General features: G+C 39.1%; 1 protein-coding gene across 7 annotated transcripts in view; it reads left to right on the top strand.

Moving 5' to 3' along the window:
• LOC122544271 (A-kinase anchor protein 7-like) overlaps positions 1 to 18,492 on the top strand; it is a 192,948-nt gene that overhangs the window by 25,637 nt on the left and 148,819 nt on the right. For all 7 annotated transcript variants that reach the window (XM_043683364.1, XM_043683354.1, XM_043683346.1 and 4 more), the window contains exons 4-5: positions 2,795 to 2,931; positions 4,769 to 4,929. In XM_043683364.1, coding sequence (XP_043539299.1) covers positions 2,795 to 2,931; positions 4,769 to 4,929 — 298 coding nt within the window. The remainder of the gene's footprint in view (positions 1 to 2,794; positions 2,932 to 4,768; positions 4,930 to 18,492) is intronic.

The following is an 18,492-nucleotide window of genomic DNA, read 5'->3' as shown; positions in this document are numbered from 1 at the left end:
TTGCCTTAAACACTAAGTCAGTCTGTCACTTTCACCTTTTGTCTCTGGAGTTCAGCACTTTTGGTTTATATGTGGGCTGTGCAGGGACTAAGTGGTACTGGTAAAATGTACATTAATTGTCTGTAACCAGATAATTGGCCAAGTTAGAAGAGGTAGCGAGCAGGTCATTTGGGACATGGTGACAAGGAGGTAAGTATTATAGGAGTTAATAATGTTACAAATTGATGATTAAGTTAAGAAAGAGCAAGATTAATTAGAGGACTTGTGCCAGTTGATATGATTGATTTAGTCATTCTGCTTTTTAATCACTGAAACAAGATTGATCCCAAAAATATTTGTCACATGAAAACTCAGATGTTTCTCCGAAGTTTGTGAAAAGGTTTGGATTCATAGCCCACATTGCGAAACAGTAATGGAGGTTCTTGAGGTTCAGTTGGGACATTTTAAACCATGAAAAACTTTAAATTACTACCGGTCTCCAATTTGATTTTTTTTTAATGACACTGTTAGTTTACTATTTTATTACTTCACAATTCATAGATTTTTAATCTACAGAAAAAGTGTAGGTGAATTAAATGCCACTGCTTCCCCAAAAACTATGTCAACAATTGTTCTCTATCCTGGGATTCCATCCCTTCTTCACTGCAATGCACCATTCTTCAGTTCAGAGATGAGCTTGAAGGAATAGGAACAGAGTAGATCATTAAGGTGTTCATATCTACTCCAACATTCAGTGTGATCATGACAGATCTTCTATTTCCTGCTGGATCCATGGGTCCCTTGCTGTTTGAATAGGTAGACGTCTATTGCCAAATAAAACAAATTGCTGGAAAAGTTCAGCAGGTCTGGCAGGATATGTGGAGAGAAATCAGAGTTAATGTTTCAGGTCTAGTGACCCTTCTTCAGAAGGAGGACCTGGACTTGAAAGGTTAATTCGGATTTCTCTCCACATATTCTGCCAGACCTGCTCAACTTTTCCAGCAATTTCTGTTTTGTTTCTGATTTCCAGCACCCACAGTTCTTTTGAATTTTTTGAAGTCTATTGCTCTCAGTTTTGAACATATTCAGTGAGTGAGAGAGACCTCAGGGACAGAGATTTTCAAAAATTCACTACCTTGTGAGAGTGTAAATTCTTATCCATCTTGGTCTTCAGTGGTCTCCCCTTATTCTGAGATTGTGACCGGTGGTTTTAGATTTCCCACCCAGTAGGGGAGGTATCCTTTCTTTGATCCTGCAATAGTTATATAATTCTCCCCTGCAATATTGTTTAATTTGCAGGTTACGCTTTTTTTCTTCTGACCTTCACCCTTCAGTTATACCTTTCAAATATTCAAGAATATTTTATGTCTGTACAATTGCTTATTAATGGCAAATAATTACTACGTTAGTCTCTTCACTGTTCAAAGCCACTAAGTTTGAAAGCTGAAAAATTTAAAAAGTTGCCTTTCACCTACTTTATCAATTCAAAAATCAAGCGTTCTTCGCTCTTTCCAAATTGATCAAGTAGAAACAAAAGACCCTGCTCTGATCTCAGACTATTGTAACCAATTCAAATTTTCTTTCATCAAATGACAAGAATACTTTCTAAAACCTTAATTTTCTTGTGTATGGTAATGTTGTGGTAAACTTAAAACCTAGAGGGTTCAACTGCCACCATAGTAAATTTAATTTGAATTCAGTGAACATGCTAATTTTGGAGTTTTATGCTAACTTTGTTAGTAGCTGGAGGTGATATTCTTCTTTAACACCAATAGTAACATTTCAAGATTATTATATTGAGCTTTTTACTTCTCGTGGTGGTGCACAACCAACTTGTTACCACGGTGTTCTTAATCTGTGCAATGTTTTGAAATATTAAAATCATGCTTTTTAATTCCACAGGAGCCTGCTTCTCTAATTATAAGCCTTGATCAGATAACATTGATCTTCTTAAAACCCATAGTTTAATTCAACTTTTGAATTGTCTTATCTGATAAAACAGTAATATTTTAAATTGGCAACTACATAGATTCATTTATCCTGATTTGTTGAACATTTGTCCATATCGTAAAGATTATTTTGTGTACCTTCATGGATGAGCTTGTACATTCTATGAATACTGGTCACAAGTTCCATTACATTCATTCCAACTGCAAAACAAGATCATTAGTCGATGCTTATAATAGTTAAGCAGAATCTCCAGCTGAGCATACAATAAGTATTTGTTAGCCAGCTCCCTCTATAGGCTAGTTTGTGTACAAATCAAAACAATATTTACCTTTTCATTTCAAGATTATTCTGCAAAACATTACTTTGGTTTTTATAAAAGACTGAAAACATGTACTGTTCACCCCTATGCCCACTCCCTTATCTTTTAGCATACAGCATCAGTTTTATGGAATAAAGTTACAAACCCTTTACTTTGTCTATATTAGGGCAGGAAAGAGAAAGGAAGTTCAAACCTGCAATTTTCAGATGAACTTTAGTTGATGACCTAAGATGTTTGGGGAAAAACTACCTCATGTTTTTGTAAACATACAATTAATTTCAGTAGGTTAAGATGTATCAAGTGAAAACTTCTGTGAAAGTTCCCTATTGTTAATTATTTCACTTATTGAAGCAGCAAAGATGTTCCATGACATGGCTGGGAGGGGCTTTTCCTCCTTGTTCTGGTTTGTGATTCCTCCTAATTGTCATTGCTTTGCAATCAATCATTCGTTTACATATCATTGCATTTAACTGTTAATGGATTATTAATCAAAAGTTTCTTAGTAGGTAACTTTTAATTTACATTTTAAAATTCTGATTATGCAAGATTGCAGATGGCATCAAGGCTGTACAACACCTTGTAGTACAAGCGGATGAAAGACTGTCGAAGGCCATGATACCAGTTGCCTGTCTCCATGTTACCCTTCTTGTGATGCACCTCGCAAATGAGGTAGAGGTAAACAAGTGAGTATCTTAAGAGCTTCTCAGAATGGAGTGCTTAACTAGCTGCTAACATTCAGTTGTGCTGCATTTGTAGAAGTAAATTGAATTGATTGACCAACCGGCTGCTTCCTGTTCAGTGATGACATTGAGTCATTACAAAATAGCTATTCAATGCTGTTGTTTTTTTTTTTAAAAACTATTTATTTTCCCACTTCATCCATTTGTATACAATTCTCAGACTAATTGCTTGTCAGAGTATTCCAAATATAAAAGGAAAGATGACAGTAAAATCATTTATTCCATCTGCAAATGAGTGAGTGATCGGAGAGCATAAACAGAATGTAGCTTAACCAAAACTTGTTATCTGACCAACTTGCTGCTATTATCCTCTTGCTGGTTTAATTACCATTTCATTTTGTAGTCTTTGCTTTCTATTTGATCCATTAATCTCTCCTCTTGATCCAGAAATGATCATAGTTTCCAGTTTCCCACTACGTTTCACTTTACTGTTAGAAATGTTAAAGTGAATACACTAATTTTTTGTGGAAAAGATATCTATAAACAAACTTTAAGCCTGAACCCCTTCTGCATTACTACCCATAACAAGCATAATCTGAACAAGAAGCAACTACATGACAGGAGAAAGTTGATCAATTTCAGGTACTGAGAAGTTATGCAGTTATGACAGAACTATATCTCCAAGTTTCCGAGATTGTGAACAATCTAATCCTTCAAGCTTCCAAATCCCACTCCCTTACATAAGCTGCTGATTGGAGTGTATTCTCTAGTTGAAATTTGTTCAGCGGATCAGTTTGTTAATGTTAGAAATGCTTGTCCCTTTTTAGGGGTAAACCCAATAGATCCAGAATTGATTGATGCAGACAATGCTCATTCAGAGCTTGGTTCTTCTCACTTGGGGGTTGCTTTGTGAAATGGAATAGATCCAGAAGGGTAAAGTGGAAACTACAATTTAGTTAACTGTAGATTTGTATGAAACCCTGGTTAATCTCTGGTAGTCTTTGCTGCTCAACACAGCATATAGGTAGTGATCTGCTTTACACCATTCACATTAAAAACAAGTTCAGTTATAGCATGAGAATAATGGGTTTTTAAAAATCTCATCCTCAAACAACTGCAACATTGTTTCTTTTAGTACATTTTTATAGCATAATTCACATTAAAAATTTACAACATTCTGAATACAGCTTTGTAACAGCTATGCCTGATAAGAATACAAGCTGAGTTGAAATTTAAATAGTCATACATTGAATAAATAGATGGCCTGGCTTTGACGCTTTCTTTGTACCCCGATTGCTATTTTCAGTCATGTTATAAAAATTGGAATGGAAGATATTTTGACAGAACTTGACTGGCAAAGTGAGCAAGACAGATGCATTTTCAAATGGAAACTCCAGGTCCCAGTTATTTGCTTTCTGTCACAGACTTTAGACTTTCTAGTCTTTACTTCCTGCTCTGGCCCCCAATTCTGCAGCATCCCTCTATTAGCAACTTATAACTAGCATGTTATTGGACATTAATGCAAATTAAAACAAGGCATTGATATTCCACTTTTGTAGATCAAAGAGAAACAGTTGTTTACCCTTTCTCATTGCTAGAATGTTGTACTTAAACTTATAAATTGTTCTATTTCAAACTGTACTGTTATGATCAATATTATTTCCAGTACATTTTGCAAAGATGCAAATGACACCCATATATTTAAAATTGCTGTCTGACATTTTCTTAAATCTTTTACAATTGGCACTTCACTATTGTTAAAGCTTTTGCATGATTGGAACAGGGTGATTGTAGTTGAAGCTGTTTGTTCACTAAGCAGTATAATTTTTGTTTCTGTCAGAGCAGTAAATGCTGTTGAAGAATGCAAGGAGACGGTGCAGGAAATCCTGCAGGGAAAACAGCTGGCTCTGCGATTTCAAGGGATTGCTGATTTTAGAGGTGAAGTTGTTTTTGCTCAACTAGTGCAAAATGAACACCTGACAACACTAGCACTCATTGCAGGTAAGTGATTTGCTTTAAATTCGCATCAAAAAAGGTTCGTTTATATTATTTAAGAAAAAAATTGTTGTTCAGTGACCATTCTGTACGATTTTTGAATATTTGTGGAAAAATGTTAGCTTTTAGCAAGTGTGGTCAACTTTAAATTTTTTCCAGCTTGATTAATTTCTCAACAAATTCTTTCAAGAGTGCTGGCTTAAGTACTGCATGGTCATGGTTTTACGATTGGTGCTCCTTTCAGTCCAGATTTTCTGTGGAAACAGAAACCATTCACATTTCAAGTCCAATATTCCTCTTCTTCAGAATGGATTGAGTGTTAAAGAGTCTCATTAAAATTCAAAACATTAATTGGTTTTCTCTCTCCATAGATGTTGAAGGACCTGCTGAGTTTCTTGAGCACTTTTTAAAAAAATATTTTAAAAAGTTTAAACATCAGCAGCATATCCACTCAAGGGACAAAACTAAGGTAAGAGAAAAACCAAAACAAGGAAAGAAAAAGGCAGTAAAGAATACAGATAGTGTGGCCTGAAGTTATTGAACGGTGTTGAGCTCAGTATGTTGTGAAGTGACTCGTGAAAAGAGGTGATGTTTCTTAAGACTTAAAATCAGGTTTCACTGGAATGGGATAGTAGGCTGACCACAAGATGGTCAATTGGAGCATTTAAAACAAATCAAAAAAGCCAGAAGCACAGGGTTGTGCTTGGAAATAGAGGAAAACATTTGCGAAGTAGCCACCCAATTTGCATTGGTCTTGTCAATGTCAAGACCACATTTGAGTATGAGCACAGTAGTCTGGATGAAAAGAAATACCGATATAAATCGCTGCTTCACCCCGAAAGATGTTTTGAGCTCGGGATAGTGAGGAGGAGAGATAAAGTAGCAGGCATTATATAGAACATAGAACATAGAACAATACAGCACAGAACAGGCCCTTCGGCCCACGATGTTGTGCCGAACTTCTAACCTAGATTATGTACCCATCCATGTTCCTATCCAAATGCCGCTTAAAGGTCGCCAATGATTCTGACTCTACCACTCCCACGGGCAGCGCATTCCATGCCCCCACCACTCTCTGGGTAAAGAACCCACCCCTGACATCTCCCCTACACCTTCCACCCTTCACCTTAAATTTATGTCCCCTTGAATATCTCCTTCAATTGCTTAAAAATATGCAATGGGATGAGGAAATGGTAATGGGGTGGTTGAAGAGTTGATCAGGACATTAGAGGAAGTGCACCTCATTTCAGTTTTTCTTTTTTTAAATTCCCTTGTTTCAGCAGCACACCTTCTCTCAGCTCATCTTTTGTTTTGTTTCTGGCCTCATAACCCTCCTTGTTCAAAACCTATTCCATTCTGAAGTTGTACGAGTTCTGATCAAAAGGCATGATTGTTAATTGTAAAACTTCCTCTGTCTGCAGATATAATCTGACTTGCTGAGTATTTCTAGCATTTTCTGCTTCAATTTTTAGAGAAAAAAAGTTTCCAACATCTGCAGAGTTTTGCTTTTGGAGGCTGTGTGACTGTTGACTTGGGTGTAAATATTTCATTCAGAAGTATACATTTGACATTTGCCTCTGTTAGGCACAGAGGTTAACTCAGACCGCAGGTAACTCAGTGTCTGCAAATCTGTGATATGGTTGCTGAAAGTTAATTTTATAGTTGTAGACCCAACCAGATGCCGCAAAGAGATAGCCTAGACTGTGCTGCTTAAAAAAAAAGTTCAAGTGTAAGGTGCTGTGTTCCAATTACAATTTGATTGATCCACCACGTTGATCAAAAACACTTATCCTTACATCAGTTAAAATAGAAAAAAGAATTTGCATAACTTCATTGAAATACTAAATGTATTATTTAACTACTAATTATCAACTAGTAGTTGATATAAACAGCATCCCATAAACATACCTTTTGCAAAAGTTACTATTCTCACATGTGGTCTCTCTCCAGATCATAGTAATAATCATAGTCATAGAGATGTACAGCACAGAAACAGCCTTCGGTCCAACTCGTCCATGCCGACCAGATATCCCAACCCAATCTAATCCCACCTGCCAGCACCTGGTGCATATCCCTCCAAACCCTTCTATTCATATACCCAACCAGAGGCCTTTTAAATGTTGCAATTGTGCTAGCCTCCACCACTTCCTCTGACAGCCCATTCCACACACGCACCACTCTGAAAAAGTTGCCCCTTAGGTCTCTTATTTCCCCCCCTCTCAGCCTAAGTTTACATCCTCTTGTTCTGGGCTCCCCCAACCCAGGGAAAAGACTTTGTCTAGTTACCCTATCCATGCCTCATGATTTTATAAACCTCTATAAAGGTCACCCCTCAGCCTCCAACACTCGAGGGAAAACAGCCCTAGCCTATTCAACGTCTCCCTATAGCTCAAATCCTCCAACCCTGGCAACATTCTTGTAAATCTTTCCGAGCCCTTTCAAGTTTCACAACATCGTTCTGACAGGAAGGAGATCAGAATTGCACACAATATTCTAAAAGTGGCCCAACCAATGTCCTGTACAACTGCAACATGACCTTCCAACTCCTGTACTCAATACACCGACCAATAAAGGAAAGCATACCAATGCCTTCTTCACTATTCCCATCTACCTGCAACTCTGCTCTCAAGGAGCTATGAACCTGCACTCCAAGGTCTCTTTGTTCAGTAACACTACCTAGAATCATACTATTAAAAGTGTGTAAGTCCTGCACTGACTTACTTTCCCAAAATGCAACATGTTTATCTAAACTAAACCCCATCTGCCATTCCTTGGCCCATTGGTTCATCTGATTAAGATCCAGTTGTAACCTTTCTCACTGTCCACTACACCAATTTTGGTGTCATTACAAACTTACTAACTATACCTCTTATGCTGACATCCAAATCATTTATATAAATGAGAAGTAGTGAACCCAGGCACTCCACTGGTCAAAGAAATAATCCACCCTTTTGATTTTTAAATAGAAGCCCCTCTATGGCTTCACTCTAGCAGCAGACAACTAAAGCTTTCAGCTACAGCACCCAAAAACCTATAAACTAACCAAAAGCAATACCAAATTCTCACCCCCTCATGATTAATTTGTCTTATTAATGAAAAAGCCAGGGAGAACTCAAGTTGTTTACCAACTGCCTGTCAGAAAGAAACATTTCATTACCACTGTGACATCACCCCTCTACAAGAGAGGCAAGACAGAACACACCTGTTAAGGACACATCAAATTATCTTTTTAGTTTTAAAAAAAAAACAAGACTCAAATTATTTAGTGACACCACAAAGAATGAAGTGAAGTTTTGAAAATAAAAGCCCTGACATAGATCAGGCTTTTTATTTAAAAGGCTTATTTATCAGCTGATATCAATATTAATTGTAAATAAGTAGCCTTGGGTACATATATTACTATTCAACAGTTAGTAGTGGTGATTACCTATTTTACTGAGCATGTTCTGATTTAAATCCAAATATTAATATTATTTTGTTCATTTAAGACTTTAACGAACAAGACAGTCTAGCACAGTAACTCAGGAAACTTCACTTTAGTTATAAATAATACCTTTTAAAGCAGAGCAGCAACTTCACAGATTTTGTGTTTTCTCATTCAATTTAGGGGGACACTCAGCCTTTGCACATTCTTCACATCTTGAAAATCTTATGTTTCAAACTTGATGTGCACTCTGATCACTCAAACCTGCTGCTTAATAACTCTTTCCAAGTCACAATTTACAGAATGATCAGTTACATTCTATTGGTCAGAGTTAGGTGAGGTTTCAGGGATATATTAGCAATCTCTAATTGGCTTGTAAGGGTGATGGACATTGACTAATATCACCTCCTACCATCTCCTGACTGCTTCCTTAATTTGTCTGTTATCCATGGACACATACGCTTCACGGTGTTGCCTTATGATTTATTGATAGTTTAAAATATCCTTTACTCCTTTTTGAGAAAAGAAGACACATGCAGTCAGGACAGTATGCTTGATACTTTTTGAACTCCTGTCTCAATTCTTGCTTATTTGGTGACGTTCCCATTATATCAGATACTTAGCTATCACTGATCATTTGCTCCTTTTTACCCCATTTGTTGCAATTTTTTCCTGTGTAGTGTTTGAATACCTGGAAAGAGTTTTAAAATCTTATCTTTTGACTTTAAAAAATAGTACCAGAGGTTGCTCATAATCTCAAAATAATATTAAATAAATACAGAAGATCACAAGGTATGAAGCTGAACAAGTTGTTATACAGAGTATGTAAGTAGTGAAATATTCTTCAATACATAGATTTGAGTGATAAAAGTCTAAAAGATTATGCAATTGACAAACATCGCAACATTAACTCTAATAATACTGAAGTTACATTTAGTCAATTACTTCACTTGTAAAACAAGTTAAAATAACACCACTACAAGGGTTATGATTTCTTATGGGCTAACAAGCTAGGATGGTTTACTCAACCTTGGCAGTCTGGACATTACATGAAAGTAAGCTAAATGGGGCCCATTGGCCTTGAGACTATAACTCTAAAAAGTTAGGATATTGTCTTTACCACATTCGTGATCACATGGTACATATCTTTATCAAGTGAAGCTAAGCAGACTTGCATGCTATTAAGATACTGAGATATACATTGATGACAATTAAGAAGAATAATATATAAGATGAATTGATTACTGCTTATAACTAAATCAATGTTAATTTCTCTTTGAATCCTACAAAAGATCTAATTAAAATATTACAAAATATTGAAGGATATGAATACCTTTAAAATGTCGATATCATAAAAAATTGTACACCATTTTACTTTAAAGTACAGCAAAATGACTTTGCATCTGAACACTCCATTACAAAGTATCAGTGTTGGAAACTATAGGCTGAATTTTACCAGAAATAGGCAAAATGGTGATTTTCGTGAGTTTCATAGAGGGTTTCTCTCCATGAATCCTAGGAATATTTCTCAGACTATTCTATGAAACTTGCCTCATTAGCTACACATCAAGCCTTGATGGCACTTTGCTTGTCTTATTTTCCTTCTTGCCAGAGTCGGAAATACTCGCCACTGCTGGTTTGTTCTGGGATTCTCAGTAGTGGCACCATGTTTAAAATGCAGTTGTGAACCTGGTCAAGAGCTGTCAGTCTAGAACTGCCCAGCACACATTTCCTTCATCTGAAGAATTGCTCCAGAGATGGTGGATAGAGGCTTGTTGGCATTCCGAATTTGCTCTTAGTGACCTGGAAATCCTTGGTGGCGGCCATACCTCCAGACCTTAGTCACTGTGATCTGTGCTGTTTTTGTTGTCTGGAGGAATACCCAATAAAATGCCACAAGGACATCGTTGACCACCCGCTCTCCACAAAGTAAGTGCTACCTTGCACTCACTCTACCTTTGTTATTACATCAACCTTCCACCAAGACTCATGGTCACTATTGCACATAACATCTTCATCGCCACTCCCACACTACTAACTGTGCAAGACCTCAGCGCTGCCACACTCACTCACTTGGGACATTTCAACACCTTTCCCACATCTGCACCAAGACTAATAGCTACTTTAATAGTTACTTTAATCTGACTCAAACCCTCCCTTTGTCTCATTCTCTAGAAAACAGCCTAGAATAAGGCAGAAAGATCCAAGGGGGTGGTGGTGCACCTGATGTTCATCATCTTATCCCTTTTGAGGAGAGCATTCTTGCCCTAGCCGCTGAGGACTCTGACCTCAGGTGACCTTTGGTAATGCCAAAATCTCCCTACCCACTCAATTAAGTAAGAATTGTCCATTGCTGGTGTGCTGTCCCATTACTGCCAATATGAATGTAATCTTAATATGCCTAAACTTGTTCCCCTTTCTTTGCGATACATTCTCATTAGTCTCCAGCAGGTACTGGTGGAACCTGCACATTCTTTGCCTTCAAGAGGTAGCTCCACAAGACGCATCCTCCCTGGCCTCTGAACGGGAACCCACAGAATCCTCAGAGACCAGGATTCTCATTGACCAGGCTGTCTCGTGCACCCTCCACTAGTTTGAAAACTGACACCTCAGTGGATATTCTAACTGGAATAGAGTTGGAAACAAATGCTGGTGAGCAGATCACCACCGCTAATTGAGAAGAAAAAGGCAGTGTCACTGCCAGTCTCAATACGCAGAGAGCAGCAGCTGTTCAGCCCCAGGCTGGAAATGACCCTGTGGTATTGACAGTTAACAAATTCATATAAATGCACAAGTAAAGTTGAGAGTAGCTGGCAGTTTTGTTGGAGGCAGTAGAAAATCTGACAAGCAACTTGGAGGACTCCATCAGCACTATCTGTTATGTTCTGCCTGCCTCCATGGACTGGTTAGCGGCTGCCATGGACAGTCAGATCCAACACACCCAGTCTCTGCTGGATATACTCACATACTTGCAATCTGTCACTTTTGTCCTCAGCACGAACAGCAAGATGATGAGGCCAAGGTATCTTGATCTCACTCCAGAATAATTGATCAATTAACTAATTTGTGATCTACAAAATCTGAAAGCCCAAACAAAGTCCGTTCTTCTTCTTAATTGGCTAATAATGTTTGTGTATGAATATAAAAATTGGAATAGCGCAAATCCACAAATTATGACTATGCTCACATGCTATTTATTGAATGCTTCGGTTTCCAGACTTTGTTAAACCCGATCTCTTAGATCGCTTCCAATTTTAATTGTTTTCAGTCGGTTTAATAGCACACCTTTCTGCTTTTTTTTCGAAAGATATGTTTCTTCCTTGAAACATAACTCTGTGTCTGTCTGCACTGATGCTGCCCGACTTGCTGAGTATTTCCAGCAACTTTGGTTGCATTTCAAGATAGAAGTCTATTAGTAAAAAATATTGAACCATTTTAAATTTTTCTAATCTAGCCAAATTAGTAAAATGCATGAGTTACGCTGACATTTTTAATTTGAGCTTGAAGATTTGGTTATATCTTGTGTTTGTCTTGTGTTTCTTAAAATTTGAGAACTTTACTTTTTCCACAGTGCATGTTAACTTTTGACTTTAACCAGACTACTTCAGCAACCAACTGTACCGTACTGTGTACGTTACCCAAATAAATTTACAACAAGGCTGTTGCTTGGTAGGTTTGTTAGGTTTCTCCTGTATATAATTCAGTCCACAACATAACATTAGGAGTAGAAGTAGGCCATTTTTTTCTGTTAAACGTGCTTCAGTATTCAATAACATCATGGCTAATCTGTCCCAGCCCTCAACTACTCTTTCATGCCACCTCCTCATATACCCCAATATTTAAAATATCCATTTATATATCTCTGCTTTTTAAATACTTTCACTTGTCTAGCCTCCACAACTCTCTGGGGTAGAGAATTGCAGAAGTCCTCTACCCTTGGGAGAAAAAAGTTTTTAGCATTTTGATTTTAAACTGAGGCAATTCAGGCCAATCAGTGTACATCAACAAGGATAGGCATGATGAGTGAATGTGTCTTGATTAGACTTTTGGATAAGCTGTTTGTTGGAGATTGGAGGATGGAGGCCGACATATGTTCAAAATTCAGTCGACCATTTAAAACCTTTGTAACTTGAATATTATGATCACGTGAGTAAATGGAGGTGACATTGTTTAGATGCATAAATGTACAAATTAGGGAAAGTGGCCTCTATGGTTTGCTCTCTCCAATTTGTTTTTGCATTTGGCTAAGGATGTGGAAGTCTGTACCTCACAAGGCCAAATCAGTCACTCTGAAAATATTTCTGAATGAACTCATTAAATCAGAATTTGGCAGCTTATGTAAGTCCAAATGTCACAAAAATCAAAAAGTGAAGTGTGACACATTGATCGAAGTGTGTCTAGGAAAACTTAACAAACAGCGAAATTCACAACTGATCTTGGAGGAACTTGTTTGGGAGAGGTCACGGCACAGAAACAGGTAAGTGAATAGTTTTAAAGTGTAGCCTTGCTGTAAATCTACAATAGTGAGTAGAGTGGGTTATTTCTTGATTATGTGTTTTTGCTGGGATCTGTCTTTTGATTAAATTTTAAAAATCTAAGCCATAAGTATTAAGTTAGCCTAGAGCAGTGTTTTGTAGAGCAATAAGACAGTGCTATTTTCTGGGTCTGTAGATTGGAAGGAGCAAAATGGCCTTTAGTAGAGTGATATATTCTTCTTGTCAGATGTGGGAGTTTCGAGAGAGTTTACAGGTTACTGAGAATTATATCTGCAATAAATGTTGTTAGTTGTGAATCCTGTCAGATCGAATGGATCAGTTGGAGTGACAGTTAGAGGCAGTGAGGAGTTTACAAGAGCTGGGGGTGGGTGAGGATTGGCAATTATAGGAAGGGAGAAAAGCTGCAGATACAGTCAGGTAGATGGGTTAACTCCAGGAAAGGTAAGAGAGTTAGGTAGGTAGTACAGGAGTCTTCTGTGGCTATCCCGATTTGAAACAAGTATGCTGTTTTGGAAAATGTAGGGGGTGATGGACTTTCAGGGGAATGTAGCATAAACAGTCAAGTTTCTGGTATCAAGACAGGCTCTAATGTAATGAGGGGTATGTCGGGTTCCAAGCGATCAATTTGTGACTGACAGGGGACTCTCTAGTCAGGGGCACAGACAGACGTTTCTGTGGCCAGCAGCGAAAAATCAGAATGGTGTGTTGCTTCCCTGGTGCCTGGATCAAGGATATCTCAGAGAGGGTGCAGAATGTTCTCAAAGAGGAGAGGGACCAGCAGGAGGTCAATGTACACATTGGTAGCAACAACATAGGAAAGGAAAAGGATGAGATTCTGAAGGGAGAATATAGAGTTAGGCAGGAATTTAAAAAGAAGGTCCTCAAGAGTAGTAATATCTAGAATACTACCAGAGCTACAAGCTGGTAAGGGCAGGAATAGGAGGATAGAGCCGATGAATGCATGGCTGAGGAGCTGGTGTATGGGAGAAGGATTCACATTTTTGGATCATTGGAATCTCTTCTGGGATAGAAGGACGGTTTGCGCCTAAATTGGAAGGGGACTAATATACTGACAGGGAGATTTGCTAGAGTTGCTTGGGAGGATTTAAATTTAGTAAGATGGATGGGGGATAGTGCGGAAAGAGATCAATCTGAGACTGGTACAGTTGAGAAAAGAAGTGAGTCAAACCGTCAGGGCAGGCAGGAACAAAGCAGAGAACAAGATAGGACTGATAAATCAAACTGCATTTACCTAAATATAAGCGGTTCAACAGGAAAGGCAGATGGACTCAGGGCATGGTTAGGAACATGGGGCTGGGATACCTTAGCAAATACAGAAACATGGCTCAGGGATGGACAGGACTGGCAGCTTAATGTCCAGGATAAAAATGCTACAGGAAGGGTAGAAAGGGAGGGAAGAGAGGAGGGGAGTGGCATTTTTGATAAGGGATAGCATTACAGCTGTACTGAGGGAGGATATTCCTAGAAATACATCCAGAAAGGTTATTTGGGTGGAACTGAGAAATACGAAAGGGATGATCACCTTATTCGGATTGTACTATAGAATCCCTAATAGTCAGCAGGAGAATCCAAAGGGTTTTTACAAAAATATTTAGGACAAACGGAAACTACGGAGAGAATAAGATCCCTCAGAGATCAGCAAGGCGGCCTTTGTGTGGAGACGCAGGAGATGGGGGAGATACTAACGAGTATTTGGCATCAGTGTTTACTGTGGAAAAGGACATGGGCAATATAGAATGTAGGGAAATAGATGGTGACATCTTGAAAATTGTCCATATTACAGAGGAGGAAGTGCTGGATGTCTTGAAACACACAAAAGTGGATTAATCCACAGGACCTGATCAGGTGTACTCTAGAACTCTGTGTGAAGCGAAGGAAGTGATTGCTGGGCCCCTTGCTGAGATATTTGTATCATTGTTAGTCATAGTTGAGGTGCTGGAAGACTGGAGTTTGGCTAACATGGTGCCACTGTTTAATAAAGGTGGTAAGGACAAGCCAGGGAACTATAGACCGGTAAGCCTGACATCGGTGGTGGGCCAGTTGTTGGAGGGAATCCTGATGTACATGATTTACACATATTTGGAAAGACAAGGACTGATTATGGATAGTCAACATGGCTTTGTGCTTGGGAAATTATATCTCACGAACTTGATTGAGTTTTTTGAAAAAGTAACAAAGAGGATTGATGAGGGCAGAGTGGTGGACATGATCTATATGGACTTCAGTAAGACGTTCAACAAGGTTCTCCATGGTTAGCAAGTTTAGATCTCATGAAATACAGGGAGAACTAGCCATTTGGATATAGAACTGGCTTGAAGATAGAAGACAGGGTGTTGGTGGAGGGTTGTTTTTCAGACTGGAGGCCTGTGACTAGTGGAGTGCCACAAGGATCAGTGTTGGGTCCACTACTTTTTGTCATTTATATAAATGATTTGGATATGAACATAAGATTTATGGTTAGTAAGTTTGCAGATGACCCCAAAATTGGAAGTATAGTGGACAGCGAAGAAGGTTACCTCAGATCACAACAGGATCTTGGCTGAGGAGTGGCAGATGGAGTTTACTTTAGAGAAATGTGAGGTGCTGCATTTTGGGAAAACAAATCTTAGCAGGACTTATCCACTTAATGGTAAGGTCCTAGGGAGTGTTGCTGAACAAAGAGACCTTGGAGTGCAGGTTCACAGTTCCTTGAAAGTGGAGTCGCGGATAGATAGAATAGTGAAGAACGCATTTAATATGCTTTCCTTTATTGGACAGAGCATTGGGAATAGTAGTTGAGAGGTCATGTTGCAGCTGTGCAGGATGTTGGTTATGCGACTTTTGAAATATTGCATGCAGTTTGAGTCTCCTTCCTATCGGATGGATGTTGTGAAACTTGAAAGGGTTCAGAAAAAATTTACAAGGATGTTGCCAGGGTTAGAGGATTTGAGCAAGAAGGAGAGGTTGAATAGGCTGGGGCTGTTTTCCTGGAGCATCGAAGGCTGCGGGATGACCTTATAGAGGTTTATAAAATCATGAGGGGCATGGATAGGATAAATAGACAAAGTCTTTTCCCTAGGGTGTGGAATTAGAATGAGAGGGGAAAGATTTAAAAGGGTCCTAAGGGGCAACTTTTTCATGCAGAGGGTACTGCCTGTATGGACTGAGCTGCCAGAGGAAGTGGTGGAGGCTGGTAAAATTGCAATATTTAAAAGGCATCTGGATGGGTATATGAATAGGAAGGGTTTGGAGGGATATGGGCCGGATCCTGGCAGGTGGAACTACATTGGGTTGGGATATCTGGTCGGCATGGATGAGTTGGACCGAAGGGCTTGTTTCCATGCTGTACATCTCTATGACCTCTACCTAATAAAACTATTTCATGTCCCACAAGCGGATAATCAATATTATGCATCTCTTTTATTGAGGTTATGAGTTTAGTTATCATATGTTTCAGTGGATGGTGGTTTTCTGTCTCAGTAGCCATCTTTGTTGGCATCTCTGTTCAGCTGTGAGGGTCTTCACATTGACACTTTGGATTTATTGTTGGGATTGGGCAGCATTAGAAAGGCAGTAATTGTTGCAATTCTGTACTCTCAGGACGTAGAGAATCAGTTATGTCCTCTTCTGATATCTGCTACTCATTCCAGGTGATAGAATTTATAATTACGAGCAAGATTCTGTCTGAATTTTGTTTGTTTCCTGCTTGGATTGCTGAGGTCAATTGTGTTCAATCGAAAATCCTCATTCCAGCTGAGTTATGAGAATGTGCAAGTATCCAGAAGCAGGCAATCTCTTGTAATTTTCAAAAGTATCTGACTGACTTCATATTCAAACCTGTGTAAAATCTCTTGCAAATCTTTTCCATTGAAAGGTCTGAGTGTGTTGTAAATATGTATATTGTGTTTTCTTGTGATTGAAAATGATCACAACATATTTTCTGAATGAAACATTAGCTATGACATGCTTAGTCTTTACACCACAATATTATTTTGCATTTTTACAGTGGTTGGTGAAAAATTTGTGATGGATGAAAATGTGTGTTACTCTGTGATTCAGTGACTTGCACTGGTTTAAAATTTCCAATTTGTCCAATGGGGGGCTTGAGGCTTCTACAAGGATCGTGGTTTGCTCCTAATGACAGAAGACAGTGAAGTACATGTAGATTATTTCCCCCAGTAGAGACTTTGGCAAGCCAGTCAGCTGAAGACTTGGCTCCATTTCTAGGTGTCTGGAGGCTGAGAATGGAATCAAGGGCTTCAGGCCATCCACTTGAGCTAGAAGAAGGTACAAGCTCCACCCAATAGTTCCCTAAATTGAAAACCTATTCCTATGCACCATTATGGAAGTCTGCTTTGTGTAATATGCCTGCTAGTTGATTTAAGTAAATTCTGTATTGCTGAGCAGTAGATCAGGGATAGGGGAGATGATTATGTTGAATGGGACAATAAATAGTTCTTATTTTAATTAAACATCACACAACACCAGGTTATAGTCCAACAGGTTTATTTGGAAGCACTAACTTTCGGAGCACTGCTCCTCCATCAGGTAGCTGTGGAGCAGGATCATAAGACACAGAATTTATTGCAAATGATCACAGTGTCATGCTTACAACTGCCACGATATATTGAACAAACCTTGATTGCTGTTAAGTCTTTCATCTTTTAGAATGGGTTGCAGGTTTCAGTTTATTAATATGTAAATCCCAGAACTTTTTTCAAATCACATTCTAGAGAACTCACAGTTATCTCGCCTTTAAACAACCGCCAAACCTGAAACAGACCATTGTTCGCAGCAAACTGCCCAGCCTTCATGTCAACGTCGACCATAACACCACACAACCCTGTCATGGAAACCGGTGCGAGACGTGTCAGAGTGTCGACATAGATACCACCATTACACGTGGGGACACTACCCACCATGTACATGGCAGGTACTCATGTGACTTGGCCAATGTTGTCTATCTCATATGCTGCAGGCAAGGATGCCCCTAGGCATGGAACAATGGCGAGACCAAGCAGACACTGCAGCAACAGTTGAACGGACACTATGCAAATTGCCAGACAGTGATGTGCCATCCCAGTTGGGGAACACTTCAGCGGTCAGGGATATTCGGCCTCAGATCTTCAGGTGACCATCCTCCAATGCAAACTTTGGGATACGCAACAATGTAGAGTGCTGAGCAGAGGCTGATAGCCAAGTTTGGTACCCATGAGGATAGCCTCAACTTTGAGGTTCATGTCACACCACAGGTGACCCCACTAAACTATACACTCTTATATACTCACACACTCACATAGACCCTCTCTCATACACATGCTTTCTCTCAGACACACATACATACACCCCCTGAGAGGTGCACACACACTCTCACACTCACACACTCTCATGCACACACTCAGACCTCTCTCTCGCTGTCTCTCTCACATAGAACATAGAACATAGAAGAATACAGCGCAGTACAGGCCCTTCGGCCCTCGATGTTGCGCCGATCCAAGCCCACCTAACCTACACTAGCCCACTATCCTCCATATGCCTATCCAATGCCCGCTTAAATGCCCATAATGAGGGAGAGTCCACCACTGCTACTGGCAGGGCATTCCATGAACTCACGACTCACTGAGTAAAGAACCTACCCCTAACATCTCT

This window comes from Chiloscyllium plagiosum, chromosome 3 (genome assembly GCF_004010195.1).
Source record: "Chiloscyllium plagiosum isolate BGI_BamShark_2017 chromosome 3, ASM401019v2, whole genome shotgun sequence".
NCBI classification, from domain to species: Eukaryota; Metazoa; Chordata; class Chondrichthyes; order Orectolobiformes; family Hemiscylliidae; genus Chiloscyllium; species Chiloscyllium plagiosum.
The sequence above is the reverse complement of the archived record's forward strand: the minus strand, read 5'-3'. Positions and strand labels throughout refer to the sequence as shown.